General features: G+C 36.3%; 1 protein-coding gene across 1 annotated transcript in view; it reads right to left on the bottom strand.

Moving 5' to 3' along the window:
- Positions 1 to 10,517: 10,517 nt before the first annotated feature.
- The window catches only part of sh3d21 (SH3 domain containing 21), a 16,729-nt gene continuing 10,164 nt past the window's right edge, over positions 10,518 to 17,082 (bottom strand). Inside the window, exons 12-18 of the mRNA XM_015374760.1 lie at positions 15,696 to 15,734; positions 15,495 to 15,609; positions 14,537 to 14,702; positions 13,324 to 13,386; positions 11,398 to 11,597; positions 11,141 to 11,204; positions 10,518 to 11,016 (exon numbers count right to left, since the gene is read on the bottom strand). Coding sequence (XP_015230246.1) covers positions 10,984 to 11,016; positions 11,141 to 11,204; positions 11,398 to 11,597; positions 13,324 to 13,386; positions 14,537 to 14,702; positions 15,495 to 15,609; positions 15,696 to 15,734 — 680 coding nt within the window. The 3' untranslated portion in view covers positions 10,518 to 10,983. The remainder of the gene's footprint in view (positions 11,017 to 11,140; positions 11,205 to 11,397; positions 11,598 to 13,323; positions 13,387 to 14,536; positions 14,703 to 15,494; positions 15,610 to 15,695; positions 15,735 to 17,082) is intronic.

Raw genomic sequence — 17,082 nt, 5'->3', positions numbered from 1 at the left:
AGACACACTTTTGGACCGCGCAGCCAGAGCAGCAAAGCTGCTTCATCCGCGTGTCAGAACTTACTGGTACAAGCAGCAAAAATGAAGCAGCAGACGCAATTTTGCTGCTTTTGCTGCGTCCGGTGTGAACGTAGCATTAGGGAGGCTGAAAAAAGTCTGAGACCTCTCACAGCCAAAAAACCAATTTTAACAACCTAGACATTAGCTAAAAAAAACAGTTGCTGTCACTGTGCAGATTAGCTGCTAGAGAAGCTCCTTAGTTTCCACTTTGAGCAGAAGTGATTTCACTCTGCCTCACATCATTTCTCACTGTTCTGAGAAAGTGGCCATTTATTTACTGTGCAGGCACAGCAAGGTCAAGTTAAGTGCCTCTTTAAGGGGCGAGTTAAAGCTTTATGTAAGATGCTGATGACCTCTTGCTTTTCCAGAACAGGAAGGGATTGGTGCTATAAGGGCAACATTTATGAGGAATTCTTAGACTTGCATTTATCAAGTTGAATACCACTTTTTTTGCATTATTTTGATGAAGGGTTAGTATTATAACACTTAAAAGTTTTAAAAAGTAAATTTTGCATGATATAGGCCACGAAATTAAACCAAAGAGCTGACTCCAAAGGTTCATCTTCATCACAGATCAGATCTTTAGTCATTCTATTAACTTCTGTCATTCTAACAAATGTATGTTCTTTCTTTAAAACTTACTGAGTGTTTTAACATCAAAATAATTATCTTGTTTCATAATTTACTCTCATTCCATCATGGCAGTCTTTGTAACATGTCATTACTATTTTTATTCTAACTTCCTTCAGTTTTATGAAGTATTTTGAACATAAGCCCATCACAATGAAGTAACCATGTCTAACCTTTGCAGCTGGAACATGGTTTTCAACTCTTCCTAAAGGTAAAAAATGGTTTACATGGTTTTTGGGTCATGTAAAATTACATTTTTTCGAACATGTTGTTTTTAGAATGAGACCTAAAGTGTGCAGTTTAAGTCTTCCGAGTTGGAACATATTCTCTGAATGACTCACAATGTTCTGCAGCAAGCTTTAAATGAGTGTCAACATATTGTTTTTCAGGAGGGGAATTTAGCCAAATGAGTTTGGTGTGAATGTCATGATGGCTGCACATACCCTTTTAGTTAATGGGTAGTTTGTATTTGTTGATTCTAGGTGTTTCTGAATCTTTGTTGGTGGTCACTGGCTCTTGGAGAGATCATCTGAAAATTCATTGGATATAGTTATGGGTTTTTTGAGACAATCATTTTTGTTCCACTTCAAGATAATGATCCAATGAGTGCATTCTGGAACATTCAATAGTTTAAATATGTATCTAACTAATGATATCAGTATAATTCAAAACAATAAGATTACAAGATCTTGATAGATCTCTTTCTTTACCCATCATGTCATGTTTCCTATGAGATACCTTGGTAATGAGAAACCTGATTATCATCCTACACTAATCCGGTCATATATAAAGTGGTATTGCAATAAAGCAAAGATGTAATGATGGATTTGAACTGTCTGCTTCTGGCTTCTAACCCATTTATCTTTGTCTGTTCAATATTAATTCCCTGTTTTATTAAATGTCATTACACATCCTTTATGGGCTCATTCGCATTGATTACTTTATATAAGGTTCACTTGGGCAGATGCAAACGTCTGACATTAATTCTTTGCAATCTCAATGGGACCATTGTGAGAATTTTTACTGAGAAAAAGGCTTAAAGGTACAGGCACCTATTTTCCATTGTATTTGGTGCTCCATTTTAAAACAAAATAGACAGTTCACAAATTCTGACCATAACAATGAAGCAATAAAAATGTAAAAGGTGTTCTCTCTCAGACTGTTGAATTAGAGATCTGAAAATTATACTAATAACCAAAGAAACTGAAATCATTCAAAAAGAAAGAAAAAAAAACATTGATTTTTTTTTGCTTCGTACCTTCATGTAAGGGAGAATACACAAGAAAACCTCTAAAATTTCACTTTGTGTCAAACGTAGTTTAAAAAATGCTTCCCATGGAATAACTGGCATGAATTAGGAGAACACAGACTATGTTAAATAAATGATTTAACATACAAAAGCAGCAATAAAACAATATTTTTTATATGAAGGCAAGGGGAGATTCCTTTCTATCTATCTGTCTGTTATTCATTTCAGTTCAATTTATTTATATAGCACCAATTCACAACACATATCAACTCAAAGCACTTTACAGAGACAAATCAATCAGATAATACAGTCAGATTAGTTCAAAGTGTTCCATTTATGGACCCCAGGAAGAGTAGTCTCTATTCTCGTAGAGACTAATTGGGATCCTTGAATAAATAAATAAATAAATCTAAAAAAAAACAGCTAATTGCATCGACCAAACTCAGTGTGAGCAGCTATATGCCAAGGCCAACTGGGGTTCAAGGAGAGAGAGGTCAGCTCCCATGTCAGAGGATGAAGAATTCAGTCGGTCACAGTCAGAGAAACAGGACTACACTGGAAAAACAGGCCAAGCTCCAACATCTATAAATAAAGGTATAATTACAGCTGATATTTCTCTTCAGGACGGTGTCACAGCCAAACAGGAGTGGTCCCAGTATGTAAGTATCTGCTAAGCTATAATATAATGCATAACTATGTCTCACAAGAATCGTCATGAAAAGGAAAAACACCCACTGTAGGTCGGGGCAGTTGTGTCTGGTGGTTCACTGGTGAGGCAAACTTTCAGCTTTAGCACAAGAATGAGAGATTTGCATGACTCTATTACAGCCTCAAGTGACAGTTCAGATTTTTAATCAGGGTTTTGTTTAAGATTCAGCAAGAGCAAATATCTTATGCATTATGGTATAAACCCCAAGTGTCTTCATTCTAAATAAATTACGATTTGTTTGGCGACAGCCAACCCTTGCCACCATCACATTTGCATTAGTCATGTAAATATGTCCATGTAAATATGTAATTATTTCTATGGTGAAGCAGAGTAGGTCCAGGATTGCAATGATCCCCCTGTTTAAGATTAGATGGATCATTGGAGATTTGGCAAAATCTCAGGCGAACAGGAACATGTTAAGCACAGCCTTTCAGTGCAGCCATTTGATAAAACACCAAAGTAGAGGTAAAAAGGATTAAAATTATTCCCCGGAACTGTTTGTAGCAGCATTCCAGCTCCTTTTCGTTTCTTCTCTACCAGTTTGGAAATCAGCCTATCAACAAGTATTGAAACGCGAGTAAAACCAGACAATATTCTTATGATGTTTAATAAAAGAAAATTAAAAAAGAAAGACCATCAACATGGTAAACTCTGTCAAAAAACTGTGCTACTTCAGCTATATCTGTTTCCCCTCTGTTTTCACGTAGGTACGTGCAAACAAAAAAACAACACGTATGGAATTACAGATTGTAGGAAGCCCAAAAACATTCATTACAAATTGCATTTCTTTATTCTATGCTAACGTTAGAGTGTTTGTAGACTTAAATGATAATTTTAACAACAAAAAGGTATCAGTATTGCTTTTGTAACCTTTTTACAAACATCTATGAATTTTCCTCCAATTTGCTCTTACACTGTTAAACCAGCTTAAAAGCTTCTTGGGCAACAAAATGCATTACTTCAGTCAGTGGGACCAGAATATTTAGTATTATGTTAAAAGGTCAAAGTGTAAATGCTTCTGAGCTCATTAATAATTTTCTTACATCAATATACTCTAGATATTCAAGGATAGAAAAAAGAAAATTTGAGATATTTAAGCACACTTTCTTGCTGATAGTCTGATTAAAAGTGTTGATCAGTTGCTGTTTTTTCCCACAATATTTGGCTTCTCACCCAGTTTTCTATTTAGCCAAAGACGCATTTAATGCTCTGCAGCTGCCAATAAAAAAATTGAACTCTTGTTGCTTAAGTTTATGGTGGCGCCTGCTACTGATTACTGCGCCTAGTTAATATTTTCTGCCAGTTTCTTTTAATCTATGCATATGAGTAACAAAAAAAAAAAAGACGACTATCTGAGATATTGATGATCATATAGTACAGTGTCAGTTTTCTTTAATGATAGCAGAGGTTGGAGTTAAATACTGAATAGTGCTTCTTAGAGTTCTGAAACATAATCAAGTTAAACCTTCATGCCTCTTGGCTATTAAGTCTGACTTGATTCATAAAGGCCTCTGTAACACTTTGACTGATTCACTTTTCTGTCAAACTGAATGTTTCTTTTAATCAAGCCTTTAAAATGTATCTGCTGGCTAAAAGTTTAGAATCAATTCAAGAAAGAAAACCTGAAAAAACACTTGTAATATTAGAAATCGGATCAGCCATACCATATCTCTTATACTTAAAGGTACAGTATAATGGAGGATGTTCTTTTTTTGGGTGAATCATCAAAATAAGTGATCCTCCTAATTGTCAATCATTCTGGTGATCTGTTTATGTAGGCGTCCTAAGTCCCAATTTTCACTTGGTGGTGAGTCTGACATAGTGAAAAATTTGCCAATCTTCTTTTGCAAAGTAAGCTTGTATGAGCGATGCAAACAGCAACTTTTAAACAGAGCATGCATGAGCAGAAATGGACTCATGCATGCTCTCCCACGCGTTTAATAGCCGTCCCCTTTTGGGAGCGGGTACAGGGTTGTGCATGTGCTTTTTTTTTTGAAGTGGAGAGGGCGAGTCTTTTCAAACAATTTTGAAAATCTTCCACTAGTGGAGTCACGGCCTAGTGGTTAGAGCATTGCACTTGGATCCCAGAGGTTCTGAGTTCAAGCCCGACTCCCAAGGACTGCCACTCTGGGTCCCTGAGCAAAGACCCTTAACACTACACTGCTCCCTAGGCGCCGCACAATGGCAGCCCACTGCTTCTCTAGGGGATGGGTTAATCGCAGAGAGTAAAGTTTGTTGCTTTGTACTTGTGACAGTATAATGACAAAGTAGAATTCTATCTTCACTATACCTTTATTAAAGAATTATCAACATAACTTTTGTTCAGCCCTAAAGGCAAGTAAGGGAAATTTTATTTTCATTCCCTAATATTAATCTTGGAACTAGTACTTGAATTCATAATAATATTTTCTGTCACCTGAAGCACCAGACTTGATTTATAGCTGGTCTCATTACAGCGATAGTCAAAGTACAGCTAACAGAATAAATTTGCTCAAGTTCAAAACATATTCTAATCTTTCCTGCAGTAACTAAACTAGATTATGTATGAATATAGCTAAGGCCTATATTTAGAGGTTCCAATGTTTTGTGATTTGTAAAAGTGAAATAAGAAGGAAGTTGTGGGCTGAGCAGGGTTAGTTGTTAACAGCTGTGTCAAGTTGTTCACAAGCATGCAAATAAGCCTGACCAAGTACTTTCTTATAAAGATGGACTCATCTCAGTGGGGATTTGAACACTTTTGACATATTGTACTTTAAGAAATGATTTCTTCACAGTAACAGTGAGGCTGATCAGGAGCTATTGAGTGCATGTTCTAATTAGATGTAGTGGTTCAGTTTGGGCACGGCAAAGCCAGTCCTGTTGCAAGCAGAGAAGATGTCTCTACATTTTCCTCTCGTTGTCTAGCTTGTGAACAGCCCACACATTGTTTCAACATAATGGCCTGTGTCTGCCCCTGTAATGTGGTTTTGGGAGGAGTGGGTTATTATCATCCTCAAAGCTTGGATGTTTCAAGCTTGTTGGAGCAGAGAAACATGAAGTCAGCGCTCAATGGCCATTAGCATTGAAATGGACAAAGTCTGCCCCATGTGAGTAGAAATGATGAATTCTACCATAGCAGCCAAGACTTGGAAAACCCAGATGAATTGTGCCCTCATTGAGGGAATGTTTGCACAGTGTTAATCTTCAAAGGTTTGTTGACTTCCAGGAAATGGAATTATGAACTTTTGGACCAAAAACAAAGCCTTACAAAGAGAATCATTCACTAAAGAATCAGTGTTGTGCAATGTGACGACATTCTGTTTCTATGTAATGTTGATGGCAGAAACGTGTTTCGTTCTTACGTGAAAACATTGCATAAATTCTTGTGTATTGGGCATATACAAGAAACATCTGCTGGTTTTCCACAATCTATAAACTGGATCCTTATGGAGCAGGCAGAGCTCAAGTTTGCCTCAGGTTGTCATCATCTCTGTTTGGGCCTTTATGTACTGTATGCATCTTAAAAATGCAAACATGCTCTGAAACATTTAATATTTCATCACTTAGTTTAATCCATCCTTATAAATCCGTTGCAGTTGTTTTAAATTGCACCAGCGTCACACTGCTGAACTGTCAACCTTTGGAATCTACATTACTATGTTTGCTCAAACGGAGCCAAATATGTGCAAGCTGTTTATTTTGATTTATTCGTGTCCCTGTTGGCTCAGCAGCATTCCTTATTGCTGGGAATGTTTAATCCAGAGCAAAAACATGAGAAAGGGGGTACAATGGTGAAATAAGGTTAGAACAAGCAATCTAACCCCCTACTTTTTTTTTTTTTACATGAAGGACACTATTCAAGAAAAAAAAAAAAAACTAGAAAGTAGATACTTATAAAACTCCCCATCTTTGATACACTATTTTTACAGTATCAGCAAAACCACAGTTCAGCTGCTTTATCTAAATTGATCTTTAATTACAGTAGCAAAATTTTGCAGGGGAATTCAGAGAACATTGCCTTTACTGTACTTAGGCAATTATGAGAGGTTAATTGACACTAAACCATTGAGTCAGGGGAGACAAAGCTTGAGCAGTGGCAAAAATAAGCAATTATAAGAGTAAATGCATATTATCCCTAGTGCTGAGGGCCTGAAAGATAGATGTTAAGAGCGTATTGTATAATGCACACTTTAAAATGCCTTTCCTAGGTAAGGTATAGGAAAGGACACATTTTCTAAACATATGCTGGCCCATGTTGCAATGCTGAACACTGGACATGTAGTAGATTAATGACCGAAACATAATTCCAACTGTGGACGCAAACACTCAACTTTTTCCCATGGCCATCTCTGTCTATGACCTTAACCATATAAAACACAGCATGAACTGAAGTTAGATTTTAGACAGTCCAGAGAGACTGTGAAAAATGGATTAGTAAAGGCTGAACCACTGAATATGCTCCAGACTTGAGAAAAATTACAAATATGAGATGCACTATTTGTTTTAATTTACGGTATTTTTATTATTTCTTAAAATACTTTCTTTTTCTTTTTTTTTTTTTTACAATTCAAGATCTTTAATTAACCAAAAAAGGCTCAAATTAAAGGTTGCAGTTTTTCTGAGGTTTTTAAATTATTAAGAAAGGCACCAAAAAGTACAGGGTAACCCTGCACTTCCAAATGATCTTTGTTTATACTGATTTTCTACTGGGTCTGGTGTTGCTGGAATATGCTGCAAATATTCTCCATTCAACATGGGCTTTAAAAACACTCTGTTCCTCTGGGCATTTTACAGTGGTCTGTATCTGATAAGCTCCAGGTGCTGTTCAGATGCTGCTTAACTTTAGGCAGAAAAAGTCATCTTTATTGGAATGTAATGCAGTTTTCTTCTCCATTTGGAGCCAAAACCAAATCTTTAAAACTTGTGGTGAAACTTTGTTGGTCCAACCAAGATGCTTTTTGGATGGCTGTGATACTTAGAAAAGTCAAATTAATATTTCCCCAAGGATGGTTCCAAAGTTATGACTCACAGCTTTTCCAAAGTGAGTCACTTTTATTTTTTTTAGTAGCATAAACTGCCTTTTCTAAGTGGTCAATGTTGTCAACCTCCAGATGTCATTTATGCTTTAAGAAAATCGGATTATCAAATCCACACTTTAACTTAATTTCCACCTCTTTCCATTATACTAAATATAGGATCTCTACAAAGTGTTCCTGCTACAACATAACAATGTTGCATGTTGCAATAACTGGCCAAACACTGTCCTCTTGTGGATTATTGCAGTTTTGCAGAATTGCTTTTTGACATTTAACGCCGCAGTGACGCAACTTCTTATACAATGGCAGCTTTATTCAAAAAGAAGGGTTTTCATACTGTAGCAAGAGACTGCTATTTGTTTCTTAACTGTATGACTGTGGATCATACTATTAGCACTTGTACCAGCTGCTTAATCACAAACAGGATTTTTCCAACCTACTGAAAATAACTGAGCACATGTAGTTCTCGTTTAAACTCTCACGAGAACAGGAGTTTAAAAGTATGAAACATGCCAGTAGGTGGCGGTATATGAAGACTTAAAATAAAACAAAATAAAACAAATTCTTTTGGAGCTGAAAAAATTGTGGTTTTTTTTAACTTTTTTTATGTGTTTTTATTTAGCGCTTATCTGCTTTGCTATGTAGAACTTTGGGATTTGTATAAATATAAAGTGCATGACAAATCCAATGTATTATTATGGCATTGGTGCAAAACTTTTATGTGAAAAAAAAAAATCACCATTAAGTTAAACAATTTAACTTGAAATTGAAAAATGAATGTTAGGGATGAAATTTGTAAAACACAATTATCCATTTAAAATAAAAATAAGCGTTGCAGTTTAAATTAAATATTGACTTAATTCTGGAAGTATTTTGATGAAAACTAATGTTTTATCTTTCACTTTGGCATATTTTAATATTTGAGGACTAATTTTTTTCAGTTCATTTTTTATCTTTTCAGAATTTAAGGTAGCTTAGTTTTTACAACTTCTTTCCACAATTTAGATGTGTCTCAGTGTGAAAAAAATGTTTTGAGTTTTAATGACCATAATTAAAAAGTATCAAATCGTCCACATCTTTCCCTGGATTATTCTCAAGAAAGAGTTATATTGGAAAGTGAAATATACAGAGTCCAAAGACCTATAGCTCACCATTACCTAAACCCTGGAGGCTGAACTTGCTCAAGCAGGACTTGGAAAAAAGTCACCTTACCACATGACACAGAGATAGCTTTAGAAGAGGTACTGCGTTAAAAGTTATATTGCAATGTAAAATCCCCACATAAACTGTTCTCTATGAGACTCTTGGTAATAGTGGTGTTCTGTCTCCATCAGAAGTTCCATGTCCTTTCTGAAATTTAACCCCAGTTTGTTAGCATGTGTGGAGAAACATAATTTGCATGATGGACATTCATGTTCGCAAATATAAATTTAAGTACTTGTTTTTCTGCTCCTACCAACTCATGCCTTTGTCGAAAAAAAAAGATAATCTCAAGATGGATGAGACACCTGCAGCGAGTCAGAGCAATGGAGATGGGTACATCCTGTGTTCCCTCAATACAAAAATATCCTAATCTTACAGTGATCCTAATTCTATTGAGCTTATGTGGTCAACATTTGTTGCCAATTATTGCTTCTTCTTGTTTGGCAGTATTGATGTATTGGATGCCATGTGTGGAAGAGTTCACATAGGAAAACAGTTCAACATCCAAATCTCTAGAACAAACACTTAAGAGGCCTACTGCTGTGGCAGCATTAAAAAAAAAAAAAAAAAAAAACAACGACCTCCTGTTGCTCTGAAACTTGCATTGTTTGGGGAGGCAGGAGTGGACACAGGCGCTCTCTGAAAATAATTCCTCACAGGTGAAACAAAACATATAAATCTGCAAAACAGTTTCCCTGATTAATGCCCTTAGTTCTGAAAAAGATTTCATCTCTAACAAATGACTAAATGTTACCATTTATTTAGTAATGTGTCAAACTTCTTTAAGAGCTGTCCCTGAGCTTTGCATTAAGTTTTCTGTAATCTAAGGTTATGAAAACCCAAAAATGAAACAACCCCACAAAAACTATCTGAATGGCTCTGAATAAATATGGTCAAATAATTTTGAATTATATTGGTTGGGTTGCCAGTTAAAGCAATTCGGCCTAAAGTAAATTTATAGAATTAATATTTTTCTGTCACGTTATGTAGGAGATCCCAGACTATTGGTTTTGCAACCTCATATCTTAATCAAATTGGATAGTTTCAACCTCCTTAGACGTTTTCTTTTGATGTAGGCCAGTGATTTGACCTTTCTGAAACAGACATTTTCCATGACCACAGGATGCATCATTCACCGTTCACGGAATGAGAAGCAATTGGAGTTAGACAACTTGTTGGACTACTTGTTGGACAGCTGAAACACAATCACTCATGCAGTAATTATCCTATAGGAGGCTAGGACCTGTGTAGTTAAATCCAGGTGGATTTTTTTTTTATTTTATTTTGGCCAAGCAGTGTATTAAACTACCAGACCTGAAAGGGTCCCAAAAGTGAATATTTCACATAACTAAACTAAGCATTGTGTTTATTTTACTTAAATCTGATCGTCCATGAGGAGTGTTGTTGGGTTTCATTTGTGCTTTAAAAAATAAACTAAAGCACTTCGACAAAAAGATTTAATCATCTTCCTCAAACAACTGTAATCGTCAGTTCATATCAACGTGTATATTTCATAGTAGTGGTGATACTGTTTTGGCAAATGGCTAAGCTTAATTAAGTAACTTTAATGACTATAAAAAGTTTAAAAAAAAGTAGGGTTTAGACATCCATTTTTCCAATAATCAATGCCAATACTAGATTTTCTGACTGATGTTTTTGACACCAGCATTTATTTTATTAACATTCACAATATTTCACTTTATATACAGCTGCATATATTACAAACTTTATCGAGGTATTAAAAGTAGGCTACAGTTAAAAAAAAAAAATAAAATAATGCAACATTCAAAACAGAAGATTGTAAAAACATTTGTTCCAAACATCACCCATAGTGGACCGTCTGCTGTTACGTGCAGTATTAAAATATGCAAATTATCAGCATGTCATTTCAAAGTCTCTTTGGAAATACTTTCCCTTGGGTCCAGTGCAGGAGAGGATACCTTATCCCTAACAATAGTTTCAAATGTAGACATCATGTGTATATTTTCAGTTTGAATTATATTTTTCACCCCTTCCTTTACTTGGTCTCAGTAAACTTAAAAAAAAAAAAAAAAGAAACTCATTTTGCAGTCCAGCAGGATTCCCCAAGTCCAGCAAAGCTCAGTCAACATCAGAGTCTAATGCTTTGCTTTTAAACTGCTCACTTCCTCCTGTGAGAAAAGAAAAAATATGTATCATCTAACAGTTACCTTGTGAACCACAACGTCTGGATTTCTTTTTCTTGTGGTGACAGGAAGCACACCAACCAAAAAATGCTAGCTATGGATTACTGACCTGCAAGGCTAGTCGCCTATTTCTTTCCTCCTTCAGTTCTTCTTTCACTTCCTGCATGTCTCGTCTTTTGAATTGGACAGAAAAGAAAAAATAGATTACTGAAGTGGGAAGGTTTAAATTAGCCGATCATACATCAGCAATACATCGCTCTTTGCTGAAGACATTCCAGATTCATATGAAACGGGTTGCAAATCATCTATGACCACTTTACCTCAAATAATGCTTTTAAAACAGCACTAAGTATGAAATGTACTCACTCATGTCGGGTCTGCAACAGCTCTAATGCCATTCTCAGCTCCTTGATCTCTGCCTGCAGGCTCCCTATAATCGGCTCTTCATCTCTATGGTTCGCGGTTTTGTTGCCGACAACATTTTTTGGGAAAGCTGGTCGAACTGGAATCGGTATCTTAACTGGAACCTCAGGCTTTGCAGGAAGTGTTGGGAGAATTTCTGATACCTTTAATGATACAAGAACATTCCAACATGAAGACACAGAAACTTTGTTTTAAATTTAGACAAATTGCTCCTTTAACTAAACAGTGAGTAGGTAAACCTGTCAGTTAAACGCTGTATACCAGGGGTGGGCAATTCTAGTTCCTGAGGGCTGGTTTCCTGTAACTTTCCGATGTGGCTTTGGTTCAACACATCTCAATCAAATAATTAGGTGATTAAGAGGACTCTTGAGAAACTGACTGCATACCGAGGTGTTAACTCAGCCATTTAATTCAGGTGGGTTGGACCGACAAGGGTGGATCTAATAGTTGCAAGTTACTGGCCCCAGGAACTGGAATTGCCCAGCCCTGTTCTATAACAAGCATTTAGGGATGTAGATGTGATGAGGACCAATGAAGGAAGAAAGTATAAATAAGGGACTTTAAACATGGCCTGGTGGTTGGTGGCAACTGCTGATCTGCTGATCTCTGATTTACAGAAATGATTTGAAGAAAAGATCTCCTGAACTTAGTTTAAAATAGAGGTTCCCAATTATTGTTTTATGAAGTATGGAAACATTTACTGACTCCTTCAAGCAGAATCCTGGTCAGCATCATAAATCATCTCTGATGACAATGACTTCTCTGTATTTTAATGAGCTCCAGAGTCAATCAATCCATTTTCTATTACGCTTATCCCTACTGGGTTTGCGAGGGGTGCTGGTGGGGTGAACCCTTGACATTTCAGTCTATCGCAGGGCAACTGAGACAAACAGGACAATTATTCATGCACACACAAACCTAAGGAGAATCCATGCATGCACAGTGAGAACATGCAAACTACATACAGAAAGACCTCAGGCCGGGAATCGAACCTGAAACCTTGTTGCAAGGCAGCAGTGCTACCCACTGTGCAACTTCATGGATATCCATTTACACCCACTGTGTAATATAATGTTGATTAGTGTTTCGCACAAATTTAGTATGTCAGAGAATAAAGGCATAATGGCAATGGTAAGCTTAATGAATCGGTTGCTTTATACAGTGGTAGGTTTTTGTATTGCAACATTTATTTATTTTTTTATTATTGCATGTAGAATACTTTAGATATGTAAACAGAGATTCGGATCTTCTTAAATTTGGAGAGGTAGGACAGTAAAGTAGTATAACTTCATTGCAATAAGACTGTTTTGCTCTGCCAAGCAATTTCTGCTAAGGTTTTTAGTCTCACACTCATTAGGTAACCAGGAGGTGAGAATTAAAGAGATATTTTAAAAACGTTTCAGGATTCATAACCGGGATGTTTTATCTGCTTGACAAACACTTGAGCAACTTCGACACTATGCATACTGTATAATGTGACCTTTGAAACAGTAAAGCCCCACCTTCATAAGTTAACAATTACACGTGCAAGATTGTGTTTTACTTCAAGTCTAGTATCAAGGAAAAGCAAAGTTTGTGCAAACTAATAATCCTGAATACATAAAGATGTGTACATCTGAGAAAAACAAGAAAATCCTAATTTGAGACTGATTGTATGCTGGTGAAGATTCTCAGTCATCCAGGTCATAGCCATTCCAAAAAAGATAAAAAACAAAACAAACCACTGGAATTTGATTCCAACTTTGAAGACGTTCCTTGGCTGGAAAGAGAAACATCTTCAAACTTGGAAACAAAGTCCATAGTTTTTTTTTTGGAGAGGCTTATTAGAATGTTTAAAAGGCACAAAATGCATCAATGAATGTTACAGACCTTCTGAAAGCTGGGCAGTTTGTCTGATGGCTCTGCATCCGTTTCATCTGTTGCACTCTGGGTCTGTAAGGGAGAATCAAATTCAGCCTCATACTTTGATGTCTTAGCAAAATGTGTCCAATTGGGACACAAGCTAAACCTGTTATAACAGAATTTTCCAAAATTCTGAAACCGACAAAGTTATGTTTACACACAATTATTTTATTTATTTATTTTAACACCTCCGTTAAAAATTTAAATCTGTTCCTAACTTTCAAGTCATCCTGTACACTGGCAGACAGACAGACACACAAACTCTCCTAAAAACAATCTCCTAGGCCAGGGGTGCTCAAGTCCAGTCCTCAAGAGCTACCATCCTTTAACTTTTAGATGCATCTCTTCTCTAGCACACCTGAATCTAAAGCCTCAATCCCCTCATTTAGCTCTGCAGATGCATGGTAACAAGCCACTAATTTGATTTAGGTGTGTTAAAAAAGGTTGCATCAAATAGTTGCAGGATAGTAGCTTTTGAGGACTGGACTTGAGCACCCCTGTCCTAGGCAGAGATAATACCTAAGAATATGGAAAGCTGGTGAAAAATAGCTTTAAGATAATGAAAAAGCCCAAAGGTAACTCTGGAGAAACTGCAAAGATCTAAAGCGAAGGAGGGAGCATGCTTTAGGAGATCCATGGGTCCTGTACTCTGGTCTTAGTGGAGGAGTTACAGGAAACAAAGAAGTAGAACTGGTTCAGATTAAAGCATATTACTTAAATGGCAAATCCTTGTCAAAGACCAGAATTAAATCAAATAAATTTTCAGATTGAGAATCTGTGGCAAGATTTAAAGTTTTTTAAACAATGCCATTCCAGCAAAACTAGTTTTATGAAACATTTTCATTTTGGGGCTGGATGCAATGCTGCAAAAAATAAAATAAAATCCCAATATCAAGGAAAATAGGAATTAGTTTAAACAAGTTTTTTTAGAAAAAGGTTTTGTAGAAAAATCTGTTTTTGTTATTACGTTAGTATTAGAGGATAGCGTTTAAATATAACCCTTTCAGAGTGCGTCACCACTGACAACGGAAAAGCACTGATATTATTCATGCGATGATGTGTAGGCCCTGTGGTTAACACAACCCATATGAAATGTTATTTAAGGCCTCATCTAAAAAATCTTGTGTAACAGCAAACAGAAATCTGTTAAAATCAAATGAGTCTCTAATATAGAACTTACATGAACTGTAGTACTCAGGGCTGTTGGGGGTCTCCTTTGTGGTGGCTTGGCCCTGTTAGCTGTGGGATGACTCAGCTTTTCAGTTTGCACATCCATCCCATCAAACTGGTCACCCTCTTTCGCCTGCGGTTTTGGTGAGGTGGGAGCTGCATCCCCATTGGTAGAACTGAATACAAAAGATCACCGATTTTATTTTTTTTTTTGTTTAATGATACAATCCAGATCAATAAAAATATTTTTTATATTTTTAACAATTTCATGTTCATGTTGTCTAAACTCGAAACGTACTATAACTTGAAAGACATTTTTGCTTTTGTCTCATTTCTACAAGTGCAAAGCGTTACAGCTGAAGCTTAAAGTGCAACTGTGTTATTCTTGTATAACCTGATTATCCAGGCATGTCTTTCAGTTTCAGTACATGCATGAAATAATTGCACATAAAAAAATCTGCATTTCTGCTTTTTTATGATTACAATTTTTACCAATAGTTCTACCAGAATGTACAGACTTATACAATCATTAGTGCTTCTGGAAGTAAACTACCACTGACATTTTTGCAAAGACTTTTCCATTTCTAACGTCTTTAAGGAGGGACTAGTATTCTTCTTTGTTCATCGTGTGCTCCTGTTTTGTGCATTTTGCTCAGGAAACAGGAAGTCAGCTGCTCTCATCTGTTTAAGTCTGATTTGACTCATCTAAGTTTCCACTGAGCCACTAAATGTCATGCATCCAGATATTCTTCTTTAATGACTCCAAGGCAACTGGTGGTGGCCACCAAAAACCTGCAGTAAGATTTAAAGCCATTGGTTTTGGTGCCAGACCAAAGAGCAGAACACGTTCCTGATGTTTTTGAAAAGGCCCCTTTTTGCTGTAAAGGCTGCAAACAAATACCTACTGAGTCTCTAGCGGCATCGCAGTGAGATTAGTGATGCAGGACAACAACTTGTGTGTTACTCACATTGGTACAAGCTTGTTAGGTTTTTCTTTGACGGGAGGTGGAGTGGGTTTAATAGTTGGCAGCTTTACTTTGGTTGGAGGGTTGCTTCTCAAGTCTTTATGCTCTGGTTTCTCTTCTGTAAAAACAAAACAATGTCATCTAATGTTGACATTTCTTCATCTTTTAAAGTTAAGTTTATGTAAAAATTACTTTCAGTTGTACCTTTAGTCTTTGCTTGCTCATTTTTCTCCATTGTTGTTCCTTCAGGTTATTTTTTGCAAAAGAAAATAAACATTTACAAAAGGACCCAGATAAGAAAATAAAAAGCAATACAATTTTTACAATTTAAGGCTCAAAACTGAAATATTTTTTGCCAGCAATTATTTAAAGGAGCTTTGACTCAGTGGCACATTTTCCAGGTTTGTTTCTGCCCCGAGTTCACCAGCACATATGGAGGATACCACTGCAACAGAGCCATGGTGCTCAGCAAAACCCACACTTGCTAAAAGAGGTCAGAATGCTGTATGGCGTTTCCCCATGCTTCCTGTGTGTCAACAGTTTCAATGTTGTAAATGTCTACAGTGTTAAAAGTCCTCATAAAAGCTGATATTTCAGCTTCATAAAAAACACAGCCCTGAAGCTGTCCAGATAATCTGCAATCTCACCACAAACACATATCTGCTTCTTTAAAAATTCAGGGAAGATGCAATTAACTGTAATGTCACTGAGGAACCTTTTGTTTTGTAACAATTTATTTTTCATATATGATCTTTTGTGCAAGTAATGTCGTATTTCTGCATGTTTTTACATCATCAAAACTGAATTCCTAAACTATGGATATGAAGTTTACATCACCTACTGATGTTCTATTACAGAAGAGGGAGATTTGGAAATGCATTTTGTTTTTTAAATACTGCTTGATTATATTTTGCAATGCGATTCATTTTCTCCAATGGAACAGATTACAGGTGTTTAACACTTTATTGCAATGGTTTGCTGACATCTAACCCAAACTTTGTGGGACATGCAGCCCTGCATACAGGTCCTTTTTTTTATTACAGCTGAGGGGCTTGCATTTTCTTTTATCTGGCCACAAATGACCATTCATTTGAAATAATTACTACACGCCCACATTTTTTTCCCCCTCTTATCAGTTTTCGGCAATGTAAGAATCAGTATGCAACTCTAAATTTTGTATGGTTATATAATTTCCATCCATCAATTTTTCCAGCTTGGTCCTTGTCAAGGTTGCATGGGGGCCCAACGGTCTATGGGCTAGAGCCAGGGTAAAGCCTGGACAGGTTGCCAGTCTGTCACAAGGCAACAAAGACACACTTAGAGAACAACTTAGAGAAGCCAATTAACCTAACAGCAGAGATGGCAAAAGTACTCACTTTCTGTACTTGAGTAAAAGTACAGATACTTGAAGTGGAAGTACTGATTAAACTTCTTTACTCAAGTAAAAGTAACAAAGTACAAATACTTCGTTACTGTACTCAAGTAGATTTTTCTGATATTTTTACTTTACTACTTATTTTTATGGCGACTTTTTACTTCTACTCCTTACATTTTTACACAAATATCTGTACTTTCTACTCCTTACATTTTT

The sequence above is a fragment of the Cyprinodon variegatus genome, unplaced genomic scaffold, assembly GCF_000732505.1.
Source record: "Cyprinodon variegatus isolate N-32 unplaced genomic scaffold, C_variegatus-1.0 Scaffold6, whole genome shotgun sequence".
Classification (NCBI taxonomy): Eukaryota; Metazoa; Chordata; class Actinopteri; order Cyprinodontiformes; family Cyprinodontidae; genus Cyprinodon; species Cyprinodon variegatus.
The sequence above is the reverse complement of the archived record's forward strand: the minus strand, read 5'-3'. Positions and strand labels throughout refer to the sequence as shown.